This window comes from Alligator mississippiensis, chromosome 14 (genome assembly GCF_030867095.1).
Source record: "Alligator mississippiensis isolate rAllMis1 chromosome 14, rAllMis1, whole genome shotgun sequence".
In the NCBI taxonomy this organism is placed as follows: domain Eukaryota; kingdom Metazoa; phylum Chordata; order Crocodylia; family Alligatoridae; genus Alligator; species Alligator mississippiensis.
The window spans coordinates 38,197,589-38,220,333 of NC_081837.1; the positions used below are offsets into that span (position 1 = coordinate 38,197,589).

Genomic DNA, 22,745 nt, shown 5'->3' on the forward strand with positions numbered 1-22,745 from the left:
AAAACCTCTGGCAGCAGATATACTCTTGAGTTAGTGTACAGATAACAAATGGGCATTTCCACAGGGAATATGACGACAGGACAGGATCCTCCTAAAAGCAATGGCTAGCAGTGGAAATGTCTCTGAAGGGATCATACTTTAGAGATGGTAAAGATTTTCTTTCCCTATTAGAAGACACGGAGCTATTCTTTTATGCCGGTATGACCCAAACTTTCCAAAGGGCCCTCTCCCGAACCTTTCTAAAGGACTCTCTCTTTCAGGATGTCCACTTCAGACCTGCTAAACACTTTCCACCTCAAGCTAACATGAATGGAAGCTGTGGATGCTTGGCATCTCTGAAAATTAGGCCCAGAGTGAACTGCACAGCCATAACACAAGGCTCTGACTGGCAGTTATCTTTGAGCCAGTCCATCACTCTTTCTCTTGGGCTGCATGGGCACTTTTACTTAGGGCTGCTTCACTAAGCACATAGCCACAACGTCCTCCGAGTAAAAGCTTTGTAAACACCCCAGGATCTGGTTTGAGATGCATACTATAAGAAAAAAACTGTGGGACTATAGAGGAATCACAAGCTACCATATTTAAAAGCTATAATTCTATTTTTTTATAAGCTGTGAGGATCCTTACTATTATCTTTGCAATTTGTTTACAGTGACATCTAGATATGACAATGACACTACCTCCAGATAGCCACATTCCTAAGAAGCAGAAGACATAAATTAGTTCTTTTTAAAGGGAAAATAGCATCAGGATTTGGAAGTTCCAATTTAGCTGAGTTAAAATGGATTATTAAAGACAACTTTCGATTCAAACTGACTTTTTTAGCCTGGCTGTTTTGGAGGAAATAGGAAATCCACAGAGCCCCATCTAGTGATGACATGAGGAATACCAAGAGTCGTCTTATTTCAGTGCTTCTCCAGTTTCACTTAAATTCTGCGAAGGACAGCTAGCAGTGATGGTCAAATGTGATTACAAAAAAAATTGGCAAATATTGGTAACATTTTAACAGACTTCCCCCCTATTGTTCAACCAATGACAGAACAAGTTGAAAGTTTGGACTATGAAGAAGGGAATATTTTTTTGAAAATTTGCATCACAAATCCCACTTTCCTCCACTTAAAGCAAGTAGAGCTGTATCTCTCCATCAGCTCTTGTTCATCTGTAAATCTACTGAGAGCTTCTCTTTGCTCCTGCATTTGCTTATGGGCAGTCCAAATGGCAAATAGTCTGAAATATTATGCCTGGCAGCAGAAAATCACTTAGCAATATTAAGCTGTGATAATACATTACATTAATATTTTTAAAGTAATTTCAGTTGCGTGTTACTGAGGCAAGTGCAATAAAACCCTCTGCATAAAATAACTTTCTTTTAATAGCATTTCAAAGCCAGCCAGAAGAAGAACATCTTACATATCTTCTGATAACACTTAAAGCTTAGGTCATCTCCTCTGGTAAGCACTATATGAAGGCAGGGTACAAAGACTGTCTCTACTCTAAAGAAGTCACAGTCTAAATAATAAGACAAAAGGGAAACCAGAAGCACAGAGAGGTGCAGTCACTTGCCTGTAGTCATATAACAAGGTTGTGCCAGAGCTAGGCATATAACCTGGCATTGGATTTATGCCTAGTGAAGTCAGTGTAATAGGGACAATATTTCGCTCATGTCCTACCCCACTCCCCTATTCCCTGTATCACACTGCTTTTCCAGGGGGGATCTTTTCTGCAGAGAATCCCAGAACTGATACTGGAAAGTCTGTGCCCTGTGCCAGCATTAACCAGGAAGCTGGCAGGCCCAATCCATATCACATTAGCAGGCATGCAAGATGAGGGTTTTATTGAGCTTCCCAGAACCACCTTGTGGAATGGACATGGCAATTCCATTCCTGATTTAAAGAGCACTCTAACTCTCGAAGGGGAACATTATGGCATGCATGATTTCACCACTGACTCAGACACAGGCCATGCACCAGTTATAGGACCATGGCATTTAGAGAGAGGTGACACATCTTAGATCATTTGGTCTAATGATGATTCCCTCCCTTGTGCCTCCTGTCAGCCCTTTCCAGAATGAAGCTACAACAGATAAGCCGATCCTTTGCTTGATCTTAGCCAAAAGGGCACATCCCGTGTTGCTGGTTACTTGGATATTTACAAGTAAACAGAAGCTTTCTGCTTTACAACCAGACTCTTTTCCAATCCCCCGTCTCATTCAGTGATTTCCCAGCTGAGTATGACAAGCAGCACATTGGGTTCTTTGGCTGTGAACTGCAATTTATTGATGTCTGTACAGGTCTCTTGGGATCTGCAGAGGCTAGGATTCCCCGCAAAGCTGCAGAAGTGATGCAGCAGAAATGAGCTCGCATAGCTTGAAACTGAACTGCCTTCTCGCCGAGACTGTTTCGACCAATCAGAGGCCCCCAGGGCCAGATCCTCTTCCACCTATTAGGCGTCTAAGTGTCTAGTGTAATCCAATTTCACCCTGTCCAATCCATAAAGCACCACTAATGCAAAAAAGCAGGTGAGTCTCTGCCATTTTTTATGACTTAGTCTTATGGCTAAAACAAGGCACTTTAGAGAAGTAGACGCATGGAAGGTTTCTAAAGAACCATAGCAGGGTGGAGTAAGACCTCACTTGGATACTTAGGGCAACATCCTACTCCATTAGACCTCCTGGGTGTGTCCAGACAAACATGCACGTGCACCCATTTGCTGTGCTGCTAATTTGCAGCACAGCACTACAGTTTGACACTGGGAGATCCTAGTGTAAAAAAAACAATAACCCACTGCAAAAAAAAAAAAAAAAGTAGTGTGGTGCATGTGGTAGCAGCACGCACTGCCAGAAATGGAGTCTGGCCATCCAGAGCCATGCTCTGGCTGCCAGCTAGGTTCTGTGTGGCCAGATTGGCAATGCTGCTGCCCCAGGATCCCAGGTAAGGCTTCTAGGGCCAGCACAGGTGCTGGCCCCAGCTTTCTCTACTCCACCTGGGAGTGCACACTGGAGTGTGCGTGCAGGGGTGTACCCTGGGGCACAAAGCAGCAGCACAAATATGTGCCACTGCTATTTGTGCTGCGGGAAACACAGGCCCCTGCACGTACATGCTTGTCTGCACACACCCCTGAGTGGATTTAGATGCCTAAATGCAATTGTATTCCACCCATATTCTGTCTCTGAAGAACAATTAATGCAAAAGGTGCAGAGTCTTCTCTCAAGCAGGTCTGCAACTACGATCTCAAGATCAATCTTGAGAGGACGTTTTTAGAGATTCCTTATTGCTACGTTTCTGGTCTTGGACTGTGTGAATGGGAGCAGGTGGATGGGGTATTCTCAGGATAATCCTTATTGGTGCTGCTGCAGTGTAGACACACCCTGAGCTGCCTCATATTTGTGCCTGTCACGGACATAGAAAATTCATGCCAAGCTCTGAATCTGCGACACGCCTATGGAAGGGCTTCTCTGGGACCAGCGGCACCCCCAAACGTTCACCTCCTGGAGGTATCCCTTCTGTTTGTGTGGCTCTCAACGCTGCTTTGCTTGCCTGACTCCTCCCTGTAAAACTGACAGGCAGCAAAGGGACTACCATCCATCAGGGAGGAGACAGCAGAGGCAGATCAGGATCCTGGAATGATTAAAAGCAACATTTTCTGTTAGTGCTGCTGAAAGAGGCAGGGCAGCACAGGGGAGTTTTCTACAATAAGAACAAAGCAGCTCTGTGCAGGAGACACACTATGCTTGGGGTCTGCCCAAGACTGTGAAAGAAGCTTGCAGAAAGTCAAGGACCATCCCCAACCTTGCCATCTTGAGCTCCAACTGCAAGGTGCGTATCTGTGTCCATCCTTCTCTAACACAGACATAGAGCAGCATGTCTGGTGTGCATGCGTGTCTGTGTGTGCATGTGCATTTCACAAGAAACCAGCCACCTGCATACTCTCCTCTGTCTGGGGAGAGGCTGTGAGAACAAATACGTGACAGATGTTAGTCACACTGCACTACTGGAAGGCCCTCAGAAACTACACTGATGAGCACATTGCAAACCAGAATAGAATTGAATAGAATAAAAAGTCCTGGAGACTGAAGGACTCCATGCACCCACTGAAAGGGCCATATTCTGATTTAAGCTTCCCTGGTTCAACACTGTGAGAGCCACAATGGATGGCACCCTTCTAGCTGAGGGCAGAAGTTGGCCCGGCAAGCCCAGCACAGGCAGTACTTACGCAAGCTCCTTGCCATGCTGTTCTTAAAATAAACCACTTCTCTATGCCGAAGGAACAGACTCAAGGGAAGAGGTTCAGTTTTCGTGGCTCAGCCTGTCAATGTGTCTGTCTGCCTGCCTGAGACTTTTATGTAACACCCAGACATTACAGTGAAAAGCACAGTATAGACACGATAAATAAGATTAGATTCAAATCTCCTGAGATGGCCAAGAAAGGAGACAATGCCAGGGCGATATGGAGATAAGGAGATGCCAGGAAACCAGCCTCCTGCACACAAGCGGAGAAGGTTTATTACAGGGGATCAGGATGCCCCCAGACTCTCCATCTCTCTTCCCTTTCACTTTGACATGATATGCCACCCTCTGAAATCTGTGCCCCATGGCCCCACAGGGGGAAAAGGGAGGGAGCTGCCAAGGGGCCTGGGGGAAGGAAAACTGGCTCTGTTGACATCACTGTCAACAGGACTTTATTTATTTATTCTGTAACGGTAGTTACAGCTGGAAAAAGCAGAAAGGGGATTGCTGCCAGACAATGTATCTAGGGAGATGTTTTGTTACTACCACCAGCTGTCCCCTTGGGATAAAGAGCTATAACTAACACAGCCACGGTCTTATTTCACTCCTGGATCTGCCCAAAAATGTTCCTCCAGTCTGAGAATGCAATGAAACATCCTGTCCTTAGCAAGATCCTTTGCAGCCAGGTCTCCTCTACCCCATTCCCAGTCTTTTGAATCTCCCCTTCAAATTGTGCAATTAAAAATATAGTGACTGAATCCCATGCTTTAGGGCATAAGCTGATCCTTTGCATCAGGAAAGAATATTTTCTTTTCATTTCTTCCTCCTCAGCAAAGCATAATTGACCAGCTGATGTGGAGGGAGTAGCTGCTTATCTGTAAAACATCAGATATCAGCTGCCACAGGCAGAGACGGCATACTGGATTTGGTGGGTCAGAAGTTTGATCTAATAGGCAGCTCTCCTTTTCTCTCAGTTCTTGCAGACAAAAACAAAGCCCTGAGATCTGGCCTCCAAATAAGAACTGAATAACCCTTTGCCCACTGATGAGTGACTTTTTAGAAGTATATGTCTTGAAGAGAGGCTTAAGTGGGGAAGACCTTGGTAGAAGATGTCATCTTCACGATCGTAACAGGATAACAGCCACATGCACATAGTTTGACTTCAGAAGAAAAACCTATTGGATTGGAAGACTCCAGACAAGGGCCTGACTGGGAGAATGGTTCAAGGGTTTGCATGTGCATAATAATTTTTCTCTAGGAGACAAATATTTAAAAAAAGATTGTGCTGTTTCTGTAGCTGATGCATGTAACGGCTTGATGCTGCTCCTACAGACATCAATGGCAAAACTCTTTATGGACTTCAATGGATGTAGGCTCATACTCAGAGACAGAAACCCCCAAAACCAAAGGATCAAGCATCCAGCTCCTACCCAGAACTGGAGGCCACCTTAAGTTCCCTTCTTACATCTTTTTTGCAGCAGTTCCCTGTCCTGTCCCTGCTACCAAGCAGGGCTTTGCCAGTGCCCCTCATTGCTGACCTGCCACATCCCTGTTATTCTAGACAAGATTCTGCACATTAATGCTGATGCCCTTCACTCCTGATATGTAACCCCACTGCTCTTCCTGTCATAGGCCCCTATCCCCAGCATACCCAAATCCTGTCCCTCAGCTTCCTCCCATTATCCAAAACCTTCCATATCTCGTAGCTTTGCTGGGGCTGACCCATTGATACTCCAGATCTACTATGCCAGTTCTGGAGCTAAACTGAGACATCACTGTGTGGGACTACCAGACCAGCTTTGTATTCACAGCTAAAGAAAGAAAACATTGAACTATAGGGAAGGGAAGGTGCCTGAGAAAGACACACTGGGTGTGTCTACATGAGACATTTACTGCAAAGTTGACTAATTAATTGTGCAGTAAATGTCTTGGCATCTACACCCGCACTCCTATTAGGGCACGTGAAACCAATAAACTCTGCAGCAGTACAAGTACTACCCTGCTGCAGAGTTTTTTTCATGTGCTTCAGCACATGTGTAGATACTGAGCAGGCTGGCTGGGGCACAGGGTGCTTCAGTGTGGCTGGTGGCAGGTAGTCCCCACACTGAAGCACCCTTGTGCCTCAACCAGCCGCTCCACAGCAAGTGGAGCTTGGCCGGACCAGCCTGGGCTGGCAGGCCTGGCAGGCTGACCCCCCAGGTCCCCTGTCAGCCCAGGTTGCTCTGACCAGGCACCATATGCTGCATACGAATGAACTCCAGAGCAATATGCTCCAGAGTGTTTTGCTCCTGGGTGCACCCAGAGCAAAAAACTCCAGAAAAATAAGCTCCGGAGTTTTTTCATGTGCTTTAATCACACGTGTAGACACACCCACTGATTGGAAAGCATATTGACTTTAGTTGACCAAAGTTGGGATGGCCCCATAGTGAGGATAACTATACATCTGACAAATCTGCTGAACACAGGCCCTCATGCAGTTAGCTGAAGGTAAAGCAAGTCGATACGCAGGGCTCAGCAGCGCTCTGTGCAATTACACATACACTTGCGGAGAGTTATGGCTAGTCAAAAAAACCGGACAAAACTGATCAAAGCTTTTCTCCCCGCTAAGGTTTTAATGCCATTGTCAGACTGACCACATCACAGTGGCGTCCCTTTATATTTTTGGCCCGGGCACAGGCTATGGGGGGGTGGCCTGTGAGTATTTAGCGCACTGCCCTAGATGGAGCTGTGCAGCAGCTGGGGAATGGCTGGAGAGCAACAGTCTCAGCACCGCATTCCAGAGATTAGATTAGAGCCCAGCATTGATCTTCGTAGTTTGACTGGGCCAGTGAAAGCTAAAGGCTGCAGGAGTGATGGGTCCTGCTTAATCTAGCAGTCAAGAGCTTCCAAAAATAAAGAAAGTGGGTCAGAGGGACAGAAGAGGGGATGGGATTTTTTTAGACAGCAGGGAGGAAAGGGAAGAGCTGTCACTCATTAGCAGAGGATTCCCATCCCAAAACTCACCCCTTGAAATGTCAAAGGTGAGAGTGATTGGGCAGAGGACCTGGAATTTGAACATAGTTACCAGCCAAGGGGAAAAACAATATTATACTCTTGATCCAGGAAAAGCATTCCAAACTTTTTCTTCTTTTTTTTTTTAAAGAACTGTGAAGCAACATAAAAAAATGATGTATGTCCCATGGACGGACAGCCTTGGAACTTTTTAAATCCTTTATTATCTCGTTGTCACAACACAGTCCACCCCCAGTATCAAGTCATCAAATAAATCACTATTTCTTACCATGTCTCAGCAAACACTGTGGTGTAAGAAGGTGGTTGGTGTCCCCTGCCTCAGAGGTGGCTGCATTTCAGGGGTGCTGTGTGCGAAGAGTTGTGAAGGGCCTTGGGATTCTTGAAGATGCTGTGGCAAGATGAGATGATTGTTAGTAAAAGAGACTCTGGAGGGGTAAAACACAAGTTCACAGCATCTACAAATGTACTATCTCTTCCCATCCTAACGCCATGTCAGGATGACTTCCAAAGAAGAATCTTTATTCAAGTTCTAATAACACCTTGGATTTGAATTAAGTGGTTTAAATTCAGAACAAGATGTTTTTGTGGCCAAGTCTCATTCAATGGTCAACAGGAAAAAATAAGGTTTTCTAGAGACTACATGAAAACCAGACAGCTCTGGGGGTGTCTGGTTTTCCTTGGGTTTTTTATTCTGGAGGAATTCCACACTGAAGTGGCCCAGACCAAATACAGACAGCACCATAAGAGAACTTCTCCTGGATCAATCCAGTATTCTCCCTGTTATGCACTGTACACATCAGTCCTGGACCCCTCTTGCCAGCCCCACTGCTGCTTGCCTCTGTACAACCTTCAGGCCCCACAGGCACACTCCAGTCCTGATCCTCAACCCCAGCACAGGTCCCCATTTGTCCAGTCTCTTGATTGCTAGCCTGCCTTCCACCTAATGGAATTAGCAATCCAGCATCCGCACTCATGGCAACAGCAGAAGTGGAGAAAACCATTAAATAATGGAGAAATTGGAATCGTTTCATTATTTATTATTATCTATCTCTGTAGCTGCGCCTACATGCACTATGGGCCTTCAGGACATTCAGGAAGGAGTGGTGTCTATGCCTAGTAGCTCACCAAAAATTGTGGGGAATGAGAAACAAATCCTGAACTGGTGTAAATCAACACAGCCCACAACTATACAGGGCCTGACTTCAAAACTTTTGGAATGAAATTCTGGCTTCATTGACATCAGTGGAAGTTGTGCCGTGGACTTGAGTGGGATCCTCAGTTCACAACGTTCCCTCCATGGAAACATGGGTTAGAACGGATGTACTTTTCCAGCTTTTTAAATAGAACAGATGGGGGATTCCTTCTCTCCACTCCCACCTTTGCTAGAAGGGTGGTCCTCCAAGGTCAGGCTGATAGTGCATTGGAAAACCAAGGCAGTGGGGGGGTATCCCTGCCCGTTGCCAGCTTTCTGCCATCTGTGTGGATAAATAGGCAACTTCTGTTTGAAGGATTTTCCATCCATGACTTTACCCGCCCACAATGAATTCGTCACTTTAAATTAAAAAGGGGAGCGAGAGGGATTGTTAAAAGGCCTTAGCACAGGAGGAGACATCTGAGAGTCCTCTGGTCATCCTACCCAATCCAGTCTCTGTCATTGCTGCTTTGTTCCATATTTAGCTCCTGACAACTCTGCCTGTTGCTGGAACTCCCTGCTTCTTTTTTCCCCTCACCCTGTGCTGTCTCTCTTCCTTGACAGCTCACGGACATTGCTCCTGCTCTTTCCTAGTGATCTTAACCTGGTACAGCCATAGTCAGCAAGATGGCTGAAAAGCAGGAAAACCCTGAAAACACCCAGAATGGTGAGCCGGAGACTGAAAATGCAGAGCTGACTGAGGAGGAGAAGGAGAAGGAGAAGGAGAGGAAGAAGAAGGAACTGGAGGAACTGCCCCCCTTTGAAATTGTGTCAGGGTAAGAAATACTATTGTGTGATCTTAAGTTTAAAGAAACATGCGAGTGTAAGCCAGCAGTGACTCCCTTAGGCTCATGACTGATCTGAACAGGGTGAGGTTTCTGTCTAAGGCTTGATACTAGGTAATTACGGATGAAGCCTGGGGTCAGTGCAACACTGGAAAGAGATTTTTAAACACTGTCGAAATGGCATAAGTTGCAATCTTGTCTCTGGCTGAACATGCAGTTTGGATGACACTTGTTGGAGTGTCACTCCATTTGTGAGAGTTAGATTCAAATCAGCAACTAAATGGTTGGATCCATCTATTTTATATTGTGTAGGCTTGATTCTGCCACCTTTACAAATAAATATGCATACTATGCAAGTAGTTCCACTGATTTCAATGGGACCCCCTATTAGGTAAAATACTATTCTATGTAGAGATGGAAGAACGGAGCCCTTGGGAAATATTTAAATCCTCATTTCAATTTTTGGAGAGGGCCAATGTAAACTTTTTTGTCAGTGGCTTAGGAAAATACCAAATGCTGGGCTGTATCTGCTTAATGGACTACAGGGGATAGATTTGCTAACCTGTAAAGGCTCACCACCTGCAGCCGAGACTGACTTCTAAAAGAGCTTAGCTCATAAGTCAGGCACCAAAATAGTGGACAATTTGCTAAAATGCTCAGGTTTCATGAGCTCCCTTTGTGACACTAATAGCCAGAATTTCAAATCTACTCAGCAGGTAGAATGCTGAAATCTTTGACAGACCTGTCTACTTATTTAAGTGTCCGAATGGAAGAAGAGCTCTGTGGAAATTTTGGTTCCATTTCTGAATGTTTAGCCCTTATTAAAAACCAAACCTCTATGTCTAAAATTATTCTTATTAAGTTCTATTATAATTAACCATACAGACAATAGGAGGATGGACTAGTGATGAATCAATAGCCAAGTGACTATACATTAATGATGTCTGAGGGACATATGCATCTAGGAAAATACGTCTCTCTGTCTAATCTGCTGTCCCTAACACTTTCAAATATCTTTATTAATGTCATATCTAAATGGAGCTGTAAATAATTTACAGTATAGCCTATAACCAGAGACATGATACTTTAAAAATAACAGTAGGTAGTTCTACCTCTACTCTCTTTCAGTGGTTATCAAGCCAATGTGCTCAATTATTAAAGCAAGACATGATTTATAGCCTTTGCTGCAAACTTCAATGCAGGGTCTGAAAATCTATCTGGATATTACTGCCTATCTTAGCAGCAGCAGCAGCAATAAACATTCTCCAGTCAGTGCTCAGCTGGCAATTCTGATGAAGATACAAGAATTAGGATAGAATCCATCTCTCTCTCATATGTAACTATGCGGCTCCATGAAACTACAGCAAACAAGTGTTTGATCCATAAAACCTACAGAGCAGATTCAAGGACATATGGGGCACAAATATTTTCAGTAACAAGGTGCCACATTGATCTCTGTTTCTGACTGTAACAGATGCACTTCCATAAACAAACACAATGTCACTATGGACCAGTATCTACCTACTGTTAACCATAGAATGGGTACGTTCAGGTCAGAAATGGTGAATGTTTCCTCACCTGCCATGCAGCAATGGGTTTCATCTCTTTTGGTGAGGCTCTGATGGTACAGTACATTAGCCTGCATGTAATCATTTGCCTTTCTACTGAAACTCCCAATAAATGAGACTTTGAGCCAGTTATACAGATGGCTTTTTATGATGTGGACATCTGTCCGCTAGGAGTGACCTAAGCTACAGAACCAACCCATTTCATATAGATCAGAGAGTCAATACAATGCTCAGTGATTGCTTCTGGTTACTCAGTGTGTCCAGGCAGATTTCTCAGCCCTGCTTTCTGTCACTTAAAACTAGAAATGTAAAGTAAAGGTGCAATATCTTCTAGATGCCCTCTTAACTCTAAAGGGTTGGATAGGAACATGAACACTGATCACATGTGAAGGAAGCTTCCTGGTGTTGTTCTGGTCCTTTGCAGATAATTCATTAAATGATGGGGCCCCTACAGTATTTGACAAATTGTCTTCTCAGGAGATGTGAAGCATGAGAATAGTAGGGACTAGGAGTGAGATGTACCTGTGTGTGGAGACTCTTGGCGATAGCAGGTTCTGAGTGAGTTGCTTTGATGCGGCTAAGGGAGAGAGGATAGCAGGAATAACAGGGAAGTAATTGCTTGTGATTAAGGTCCATTGGCAGAGCTGTGTGAGGGCCCAAGGCTTGAATAGACATTCCACATGATGACTAAACACATTGGCAAAAATGGGTGAGGACCAGCGACTAGAATAGTAGGGGCTTCTGCAAGTCAGAAGCAAAAACCTTAGACAGGGATTTGCTAGGGGTACAGTTGGGATCAGTTGCATGACACCTATGTGCACTCTGCTGGTGCTAACAGCTTTTCATTTACACGAGTGTTAAATTCTACACATTGGCTGTCAAGCGAGACAAGACCATTAAGTCTTTGGAACTCACCTGCTCAGACCCTTTGGAGAAGAAATGCCTTGCGTTCCTTCCTCCCCAGCGGTATGTAAGTATTTGTTCTGTGCACGCTGCAATGATATTTGAGGAGTGCTCCCAACAATCTACCTCTGGCTAACTTCTGAACTCCAACAAGAGCCAAACCAGTTTCTCCTCTGGTGACTGGCTTATTGACAACATGCTGGGCTATAGAGGATGAGGAATGGGGAACCAAATGGACCACAGGGAAATACCAGAGGACCCTCAAGAAGCTAATTTACCCCAGTGTTTAATAGCCCATATTAAGATATGTTGGAATTTGAAAGGCATGTGCCTGCAGATTGGAATCTCCCTAAGTGCCTTTCCTGGATGTGGTCCCCATTTGGATTTTTTAGTTATTAGCAATTTTTTAGCTAGCAGCGCCAGTTATCCTGCTAATGGATAACTTAATCATTAGTAATTTACTAATTTAAAAGCCCAATCATCTGTGCTCAGTTATGCTGTCTTGGGCTCAAGCATTTCAGATATGATACCCAGCCATGTTTGTAATGCTGCTGCCTGCAGCTCCAAGGATTCCAGATTATGGAAAAAATACAGTCACCCTTTTTAGGGATGTTAAACCCCTTTTGCCATTGTTATAGCCCAACTGAGTGCGGCCATGTAAACTTAACAGGATTCACGGCGATGCATTCATTTACATTTCGTAACAGGGTGAAAAGGAAATTCTCCATGGTGATGGCGAATCCCACGCCTCCTCCTTGGCTGTGGGAGGCCTTGTTACAAAAGAACTTGTTTGGGTCCACTGTAATTTTTTTGTCATCTATGAGCTCAGCATGGCTGTGTCCATTAGTGAATGGCTGCTCTTGAGACAGTCATGAAACAGTGGTTTTGCATCAGGTCTTTATAACTAAAAACTGTAGCTTGTTTAATTTTTCACTGAAAGGACCATTGGATTGGCTTTCCTCTTTTAAGAACCTAGATAAGTTAGAATCTAGAGGTCATTGCCTACTGCCTTATAGCAACTTCCCCAAAAGTTTATATTATAATTATCATTGTGCCCACAAACTAAAGAACAAATGTATTCCACCCAGTTGGCATTCTTGAGCCCAGAGGCTTCCGTTTCAGAAAAGCTTGAAGCTTCTAGTTTTATCGAGGTACTGACAAATCTCTAAGGAATAGTCTAGATACTCAGCACAGCAGTCTGGATGAATTATGTTTGAAACATCCCAATTATTTGTAAAAGGATTAAAAATAGGTTCTCTCATTTCTAGTGTTTCTATTTCTAAACTCGTAGTTAGAGCACGGATTGCATGAAGCCAGGAGGCTTATGTCGTATTCCCTACCCTACCTTTATAGGATCTAAGCAAGTTTCTTAATGGAAGAATTATTAGTTGGTGCCCAATTCCCATTGCCTAACTGCCCTAAGTGCTTCTCAAAATTTCCCTTTTAATGCCTCTGTGCCTCAGTTTCCCCTCTGCAGAATAAGGATAATTATATTTCCCTACCTCTGTAAAGTGCTCTGAGATCCCCAGATAAAGGATTCAGGTGCCAAATGCAATTATATTGTCACTGCTCCAAGTATGTTTCCTTTAATAGTCTTTTTAATGATCTGTCTGCAATTTTTTTGTACAAGTTTTATGTTTAATTAAAAAAAAACACAGTCAAAGAAGCCTGATACAGCCTAATAAGAAGATTCTTCTGGCAGCACCTAAGGAGCTTATAAAGGGCAAGACAAACATTTAATGAAGATCATAGGAGACATGCAAAAATAGACAGGCAATTTTGAACTTGTGCATGTCCCACAAGCTGCAGCTACTAAGCTGAACTACCAGCTGCTTTACATCCTTGGAGCAGGTGACGGTGAGGAAAATGATGACAGTTTGATGTCTATGTATGCTTATTCAAGGAGGCATTCATCTATGTATGTGTGCATGCATGTGTGCATTACTGGTGCGTGTGTACGTGTGTTATGTAGTGAGCTGTTTTGGCAAAGGGAATCCCAATGGCCGTGAGTATTTTTGCTGTACTGCAGCCTAGCCTTGTTAGAACACTGGAGCAAAGAATCGCGAGCACAAAAGTAACCAGCTCAGTCACTGAGACACTAAATATTTGCACATATTAAGTCAGAGAATAACATATGATAGGGCACAGGCTGATTTCTCCTTCTCCTGGCATCCATCCATGACGTATGGGAACAGAATAAGGGAACAGGAATCAGTGCTCCGGGTTTCTATTTGTTGGCCCTGCCAGACTGTTTCACTAATTCTGAAGCAACAGATTATTTTCTTATCTCTTTTCCCACTTCTAAAATGAGGGTAACTGCATTCATACATCATCTTTCTTTCAAACGTGAGTATATATTAAACTAATTTTAAGCAGTATAGAAATCGTTACCCAGGGAAGATTTGAGACTTGCTCGATATCAGACAGTAAATAAGTGTCAGGGCTAGGACCTGCTTTACTTATTAATGTATTTTAGCTGTTTCCAGGTTGTGTTGTCAGGCTTAATGGTTTCTAAACTGCTTTGAGCCACTAGGATGAATAGTGCTAGAGAAATGCAAAATATCATAATTAATTACTATGAGTGTCTGAAATACATGTTATAGTTCAGGAGTCATACTATCTACTGTCAGAGCGGATGCAGGGTGTTCATACATGTAGTTCTTTTTTTACTGCTCAGTCACTTGATGATGGGGTTCACAGACTCGCTGGGCATGTCTACATGTGCATTTACGCCGGCTTAAATTTACTGCACAGTAAGTGGGAATAGGACGGCGTCTACACATGCAGGTATTAAAGCGCATTAACGCTGTGTGTGGACTGACTTGGGACTAACTTTAGTCCCAAGTCAGTCCACACACACAGTGATACTGTGCAGTAAGGTGTCTACATTGGGTGTCTACAAGGGCGTGTGCTTTACTACACAGTAACTAATTGAGCATAGATTTGATACCTGCATGATGCAGGTATCAAATTTATGGTCAAGTCGGCATAAATCACCATATTTACTGCATACTATGGGCGTGCGTGAGTAGATGAGCACCTATCATGAGCAATAATTTCAGTTACTGCACAGTAAATGCGCATGTGTAGACATGCCCATTGACACCTAGCACAAACTTTGGTTGCTGGGAACAGAAACTATGCAGTGTTGTGACAAGGACTTAGTTGTGTCCTCCCAGGGCAGACGTTTGGAATACAGATTTTTGCTAGATTGTACACACTGCTCTGATTTAGGTGGGATTAAGCTGATCCTTCTTGATACATTAGACTTTACATTATGTCAGCAGCACTTTGGACATTCGTTGCCTCTGTATCCATAGTGAGCAAGGGTTTCCAAACTCTCAGCCAGCCGCTTACCTTTGAAGAGTGCCTTTAGCTTTGTTTACAGGCCTCCTTACTGGAAGTAAAGTGGCATGCTAGATATTCCTTGTTGCTATGAAGACAGATTTTGTTTAGGAGACCAGGTAATCTCAGTCTGTTTCACAGATGACAGGACACACAGATTTTATATAGGCTTTCATTGGAGGACTTGATTTAACACCTGATTAATCAATAGGACTCTTTAGTCTGACTTCAAGGTGTTTTGGCCTTACAATTCAAATAGCTCATTAAAACAGAGTCATATTAATCCATAGTGTAACTCTCTTGAAGTCAACAGATTTAAATGAGGAATTAATTTGCATGTGACTATGACATGGTACATTTTTAAACAAGTGTATAACATTACATTATTTTAAAATGATTTCTTGTGGCTTTAGAAACCCGTCCCTGAAAAATATGGAGGAAGGCTTCTGCTGATCAAACACAGCTAGGATGAATTCTTTGATTACAAAAGGAATCAGAAATGATCTCTGAGCTAAAGTCATGGGCTAAGTACAGACAGCCAAAAAGTCTGAGGCTGAATCAATTCAGTCTATGCAGGTCAGTCTAAGCTACAGATATTAAACTGAGACAACTGGACACACATTTACTTTTGATTCAGGAAATGCAGTCACATGTCTGCAGTGGCTCAGGCCAGAAGCCCAGGGGGCGCTACAGCATGGCTCTCTGGCATGTAGCCAGAATGGACTATGTGTTCGCTTCCTCTTCCTGCCGCCCCTGAGGTCTCTGGGATTTGCAGTCCAGACTCACAGCAACAGGACTCTTCCTGCTTCCAGGAACAGGCAGGGGCTGCTTCCAGGTACCTCTGTGATTTGTAGTCCACAGTCAAAGTCAGCAATACATTTGAGCGGGGAAGAGATGTTTAACCCCCCTCCCTAGCCCCAGTCCCCAGCCAGGGTTTGCCTGGCTGGGTGGGAGGAGGGAAGGGCAGTCCCTGCCTCCCCCCCCCCCAACCCCTCTCTGCTGGAGCAGACAGCCAAGCCAAGCCGAGGGCTGGAAAGCCATGCTGGGGGACTATGATTTAACTTGAACCAAGAAGGGGTCTGGGACAGAAGTTTCATAAATCGGTTTGACCCAAATCAGTTAAGTCAGGTACTATATTCAACCAGGTTTATTTTAAAAAACGGTTTATGTGCACTGAACTGCTGTTCTGTTACAGGTTTAAACCAGTTTCTGGTCACTTAAACCGGTTTATGTATAACTTCTGTCCCTATGAAGTTTGCAGTTCTTCAAGAAATGTAAATTTCTTAGACTCAAGGAACAAAAGAGAAAAGGGCTTTCATTGAATCTAGGGGAGAGAGGCATTATACTAAATTATGGTCTGATCCTGCTCCTTAATGAATATGGTGGGAGTTTCACCATTTGCTTGAAAAGAAACAGGACTGGTCCTTAATGAGGTATTTTCAAGTCATCTAATCTACAAGGAAGAAGGTCAAAATGTTGTGAAGAGAAGTATGTTGAAAAGTAATCTTGCTAGATATATTCTGGGTTTTCTAAATTAGGGGAATTTGCACAGATGTGCACAAGAGCAAGCTCAAAATGTAGACCAGGACAAAAGAGAGCTTGCATTTGAGCAGTACATCTACATTAGATGTTAAATACGTGTAACAGTATCAATGTAACTCTCCCTAGTTTAGCTAGCCCCTCAGTTCCTCCCGCCCTCTTTTCTTGAGTACAGATGGAGACTACCAAAGTCTGATGCAAAGACTACTGAAATTAGTGGGAGTCTTTCCAGTGACTTCACTAAGCTTTGGATCAGGCCTCCATCATCCTTCAAGTTGCCTTTTGAATCAAAATGTATCAGGCAGGTAAGGTTTCAAGATCAGGCAAGATAGAGTCTACTCATATTTCTCAGCTTGTAATTGGCATCATGCTTAGTGACAGCAAATACTGTATTTATAGTCTACAACTGTCCTGGTTCCAAAGCGCATGCAAAATGGTAGGATTCATTTCCTTAAGCCAAAATACAGAGCCCTTGGCTGTGCTACCATTTTCTTTCACCTATATATTAACACTAGCGGCAGCAAGTGGCATTTGTATAGGAACCCTACAGGCATTATTTTAACTATCTCTCTTATCATTTTAATCACTGTTTTGTGCAGGCCTTATCAGAGCAGGTTTAAAAAGACCTGAATCACATGATATACAGTGCAGCTTAAAATGTTGCTAAGGTTAGGTCTACACTATAGACTTCTGCTGACACACTTATGTCAATTGGGATGGTAAAGAGTTGTGATCCCCAAGCTGACTTATATGTATAGTCGGTTAAGGTGCAGTGACACCAAGAACACTGTGGATTTGCCAACACAGCTTGGTTGCCTGGGAGAATAGTGGCCTTTCTATGCCAGTATAAACTGCAGTTTTGCCAATGTAGTTGCATCCATTTTTGGTGGTATAGCATACCAATACTCCTATACTTGTAAAAAACCTCCTAGTCTAAGCATGGACTGTAGAGTGTCACAGCTGGGCAATCTGAACCAGAGCTTTTGGTGCCCAATTGCTTTAAGTGAGGTTATAAAATCTTTGTCCTTGTTAGACTATTCACACCTTTATATAATTTTTTATAGCATGTGCTTTTCAGCACCAAGCACAATGAGGCTCTAACACTGCCCGGGGCCCTAGAAAAACAATGTAAAACAGGTTTGGTGGGAGGTCTCCTCTGTTTTAACTTTACCCAAAGCCTGCTGTAGAGTAACACCAGCTTCATTAAAGGGTCTTGACTTCATTTGGAAGATGCAAACAGAATTAATATACAGCAAAGCTGGAACTAATGGGAAAGTACTCTGGGAGATCCTGTTACTGAGATTAAACAACTGTGAACAACTGCATTTACACTTTTAGAATAATGTGCCAAGAGTGCAACAAAAAATGTACTGGATTCATCAGAAGGGGCACAGCACTTTTCAATAACTTTCTGCGTAAAACGCTATTTGTTCATGATATGTAACATCATTAGCTAGAGCCACCGTGGACAACTACACAGCTGTCTGACCACATAGCTCAGTTCTGATCTCTGTCATAGTCCTAGGCCCACATATACTTCTGTCATAGCCTGATGCAAAGTCACTAGGTTTTGCATGCAGTCCTCAGAGCACATACCTCAGTCCTTCTGAGCAGCAATCTGGGTAAATTCTGGATCTCTTCCAAGTTGTTTGCTTAAAGGTAGCATCAGTAATGGTGCTGAATTGTACCAACAGCATAGGGTGGCTTTATGACACAAGGCTAGATTTGAGGTCACCAAACTCATTTTCATTTCTGACCTAAAACAGGGTTTAAACTTAAGTCCTCAGAAGTGAATGAATGGTAGATTCACATGTTGTTCCAACAGTTACATGTTCATCGTATTTATTAGTAGACTCTCCATGTTTCTGCACCAACCACCTCCACCCTCTCCAGAACCAATTTGTACGTGAGGTATTGCATCTTTCCCATTGAGGAAGAAAATAAACCACTTCGTAAACCAGTGTTTCTATCCCATCTAAGGTGGTCAAGTCTCTAAGAATCTTTCCTGACCTTTTCTCAGTGCGCCCCCCAGAGAAGCCTGAAATAACAGACTTTGCTTGGCAGCTAGATGATCCAGGGATGGAAGTGATATTTTACTCACTGTTTTACAAGATTAATATTCCCAGTAAGGAAATAATTAAGGTTACAGGTCCTTCCAAGACTCAAAAGGGCAAAAAATAAGCTGGCGGATTAACTGTGTAATGAATGAAGTGTAATGTGCAATTATCTTTGATTTCTCAATACAGGCTTTTGGCTACTTACAGCTTCGTCATTCACAATGCCTGGTGGGCACGCACCCAGTCACATGACATTTTGTCAACATTTGTCACGAGATTTCATCACGTGACACTGTGGGAGCCCCCTATGTGCAATGTCTACTAAGGTGGCTTTTTATTGTGACAAAATGCAATGGCTGCAGATAAAATGTCAAGCAGGATCACCAGGTAGAACTGAGGAAAGGTCACACAAGCAAGCAGGTGCCATGAAAGGGCATATCAAATTCCTTCTGCACACCAATTGTGTTAGTAAATAAAGGTCCTAGCTATGGCAACTCAGCACTTAAGGAATGGATTATACCTTCCCTAAATAATTCCAGAGAACACCCTGTTCTGATTTGAATTGGAAAATGACCAGAAGCAACAGCATTAGATATTAATTCACACTGATTAAATTAATTTGGAAACCTAGAATGGAAATGGAAAGTTGCTGGTTATCATGAGTGACCAAATTAATCCCTAGCATGAGCAGAAACAGCTGTGTGACTTCAGTAGAAGCACTTATATTACGTCTCTGTTTGGACTCACATATCCATATTAAACCAAAACGGAGCACAACTCAGCACAGCTGATGTCAGAGGGCCAGATCTAGGAGGGCCATGTGCTCATGGCTCAGGACTAGAACTGTGGCAGAAGGGAAGGATGGGAGAGGAGCACTTGACAGAACAGAATCTTAAATCATAATAGTAAGGATGCTGCAGATGGAGATTATAGTGCGCTGGCAGAGCCATGTGATGGTTTAGGACTAAAATGCAAGGGATACAGCCCTGACTTGAGTCAAGGAAAGCCATTTCTCTTGCTTATGCAACATAGAGCAGAACGTACACTCAGATGCGTGTCTACATGATGCATGGAAGGAGTGAGTCTCTTATAGCTGTGTCTGATATGCTCACAGTAGATATTATAGGTTTCTAGGATAGATGCATCAAAAATAAGTCAACCAAACTAATCAAATAGAGTATACAGGACCTCCCACTATTCATGTACCCTTATCCTCACTGAGTCGTAATTATTATGCTAGTCTTAACAATGAAGAGCCAAGACAAATGCTAGATTAAGTGACTTGCCCAAGGTCACGTTGGAATACAGGCCGAGACAAGGACTGCAGGATCTGTTAAAATACTAAGGGGTTTCTCTTGCTCTCTTCTTTTTCTACAGGGAACGCCTCCCTGCCTTCTTTTTCAAATTCCAGTTCAAGAACGTGGAATATAGCTCAGGCAGGAACAAGACCTTTTTATGTTATATTGTAGAAACCCAAGGCAAAGAGTCAGGGACCATTCGGGGTTACCTGGAGGATGAGCATGCAGCAGCCCATGCCGAAGATGCTTTCTTTAATACCATCTTGCCTGAATGTGAATCCAGCCTGCGCTACAACGTCACCTGGTATGTCTCCTCCAGCCCCTGCGTGGCCTGTGCAGAGCGAATAGCTGAGATTCTGAAGAAGAACAAAAACCTGCGCCTCGCTATCCTGGTGAGCCGTCTCTTCATGTGGGAGGAGCCCGAGATGCAGGCTGTCCTGAAGAAAATGAAGGCAGCTGGCTGCAAGCTGAGGATTATGAAGCCTCAAGACTTTGAATATGTTTGGCAGAACTTTGTGGAGCAGGAGGAAGGAGAATCAAAGGACTTCGTACCCTGGGAGGACATTCAAGAGAACTTCCTGTATTATGAGGAGAAGTTGGCTGAGGTTCTGCACTGAGGCTCACGTGAGTGAAGGCTTCCATTTGCTCATCTACCTTTTCGTTGCCTCTGGGTTTTTAAGGCACAAATAGAAAGGTACTATTGCTCGCCTCTGTGGTCAGCTAGGGATGCCAGTACTAAGCATCAGGATGATCTCCCCAGCAGCACCCTGCCCCCTTCCACACTCTCCTGTACAGCAGGGCCAGGCAAGTTCTGAGGATAAGACCCAGGCCTCCAAAAATACCTGTAGGAATGCACTCATTCACTCTTCACAGAGAAACAAAGAGAAAGGTCATTAGATATAAAAAGAACATTCCATTGTTCCCCGAATGAGCAATTTTGCATGAGAGATAAGAGAACTGAAGGGACAACAGGTGACTGTAATAGTTCTGTGGCCTAAACAGAACTGGTACAGCATTTCATCCCTTCTCAGTACATTGTTTTGTATGAGACAGTCTCTTTAATCAATAAAACATTTGAAGCTGGTAACCTCCATCTCTCTCTCCCCACAGGGCCAGTTTGCAAGAGATCTGTTACCCAATGAAGAGACAAGCATGACAGACTTGGACATCTGGGACACTCCTTCAGCTTTCCCATCTAGTAGGATGCAACACAAACCTCTAACAGACATGGCCCTGATGGACTAAAATATATATTTATCATGCAGCATTTTTTGGTGTTTGGGGTTTTTTAGAATGTAATCCTGCATTGTTTCTGTTAACAGGAAAGAGAGAGAAATATGCCATGGTTAGAGACAGAAATGAAATGGACTTCAATGGAATTTGTAAAACACAGTGCAGGCCCCAAACAATAGAAGAGCTTTAGCATAAAAGAAAATTTAGATAAAAGCAAGGCTGCAAATTAGATAAGCATATTTGGCAAGTGTATATTTTATAAATAGTGATTTTTTTAAAAGAGAAAACCAGCAATGCAATTAAAAGAAAACAAAGCATTATTTATTCTTTTCCTTTGTATAACTAAAATCATGGCCCAACTTGGCAGCTAACTGGTCTAGTCTGGCACAGGCAATATGATGGACTCTCCAAGTAGCATAAGCATGTTGAAAACATCACGCATCTTCTCCCTTTGGCTGCCAACATATTCATGCTACAAAAACTCCTTTTGCCCCTTCCCAGTTAATACACAAGTAGCCATGACTGCACTTCACAGTATCGGTCATTTCTCCCCTTCCCACACAGACTAAATTAAATCTAACAGGTAAGATTATAGCCTGACATCCTACCCATGCAACTGTTCCACATTTCAGAGTGGGACACAATAGTACGTAAAACTCTACCTGTCCTAACCAGTTGAGAGTCTACATGGGTGAAGAAGTAGAGAGAAAAATGTGGGGGTGTAAGAAATATGGAGAATAGACAGAAAGCACACGATGAGACCGCTCAGCCAAAAAATTGAATCCGATAAGGTCTGCCCCTTTAATCAGTAACATTTGTTTCTAACCTACTGTTACGGGCTTTGTGGCGTTTGACACAAACTGTACCACACAGTATCACAAGGAACAACTGACTCAGGTGCTAAAAGAGTGTAAGATGAGCATAGTCTTACATGTTGTCCCATCAGATGTTATTGCTATGCAGAAATGCTGAATATAGTTGCTGTGGATTTACTGTATGTTTAGTACCAGATTTCATTTATTTAGGCACATTTTGGTGCCTATCTATACATTCTTTGATTCGGTATTCCAAACACTGCCCATTGATCCAAGTCAATCTTTTTTAGATATTTGTACACTTAGCTACTTTTGTTGAATAACTACTGTCCTTCTACAAGAAGATAGCAGGTGGTCAGATACACACACGAGTTTTAAATTTAAGGAACAGAAAAACACTTTCTACTGATCTCACTAGGCTACCTGTATTAGTTCTTGTGGATTAAATTAGGAAGTTCTGAGATAATGACAGAGCACTTCAGTATAAGACTCCAAGTTCATGATAAGTACTGCTTTGAATCATGCACTGCAGAGGGAGACCTAGTAAGTTATTGCAGGAACAAACATTTTAAAACTGAAGTTTTCTAATCAATAGTCGTGTTATGGTGGTCTACTGGATTACATATGCTATTCATTAGTCATTTGCTCACTGCAGCTTAACAAGAACAAATGTAAAAACAGATCAATCCTTACATACTGCCACAGTTAGAACTCCATAAAAACTTTAGGTAAGAAAAACAACTGAAGAAAACTACAACTACACCTTTACATT

General features: G+C 43.1%; 1 protein-coding gene across 1 annotated transcript; it reads left to right on the forward strand.

Annotated features, from left to right (window-relative positions):
- Window positions 1-3,632: 3,632 nt before the first annotated feature.
- APOBEC2 (apolipoprotein B mRNA editing enzyme catalytic subunit 2) lies at window positions 3,633-21,478 on the forward strand. Its single transcript, XM_006270081.4, has 4 exons — window positions 3,633-3,815; window positions 8,995-9,206; window positions 20,005-20,549; window positions 21,036-21,478. The coding sequence occupies exons 2-3, from the start codon at window positions 9,058-9,060 to the stop codon at window positions 20,540-20,542; spliced, it is 687 nt and encodes a 228-aa protein (XP_006270143.1). The 5' UTR covers window positions 3,633-3,815; window positions 8,995-9,057; the 3' UTR covers window positions 20,543-20,549; window positions 21,036-21,478.
- Window positions 21,479-22,745: the final 1,267 nt, after the last annotated feature.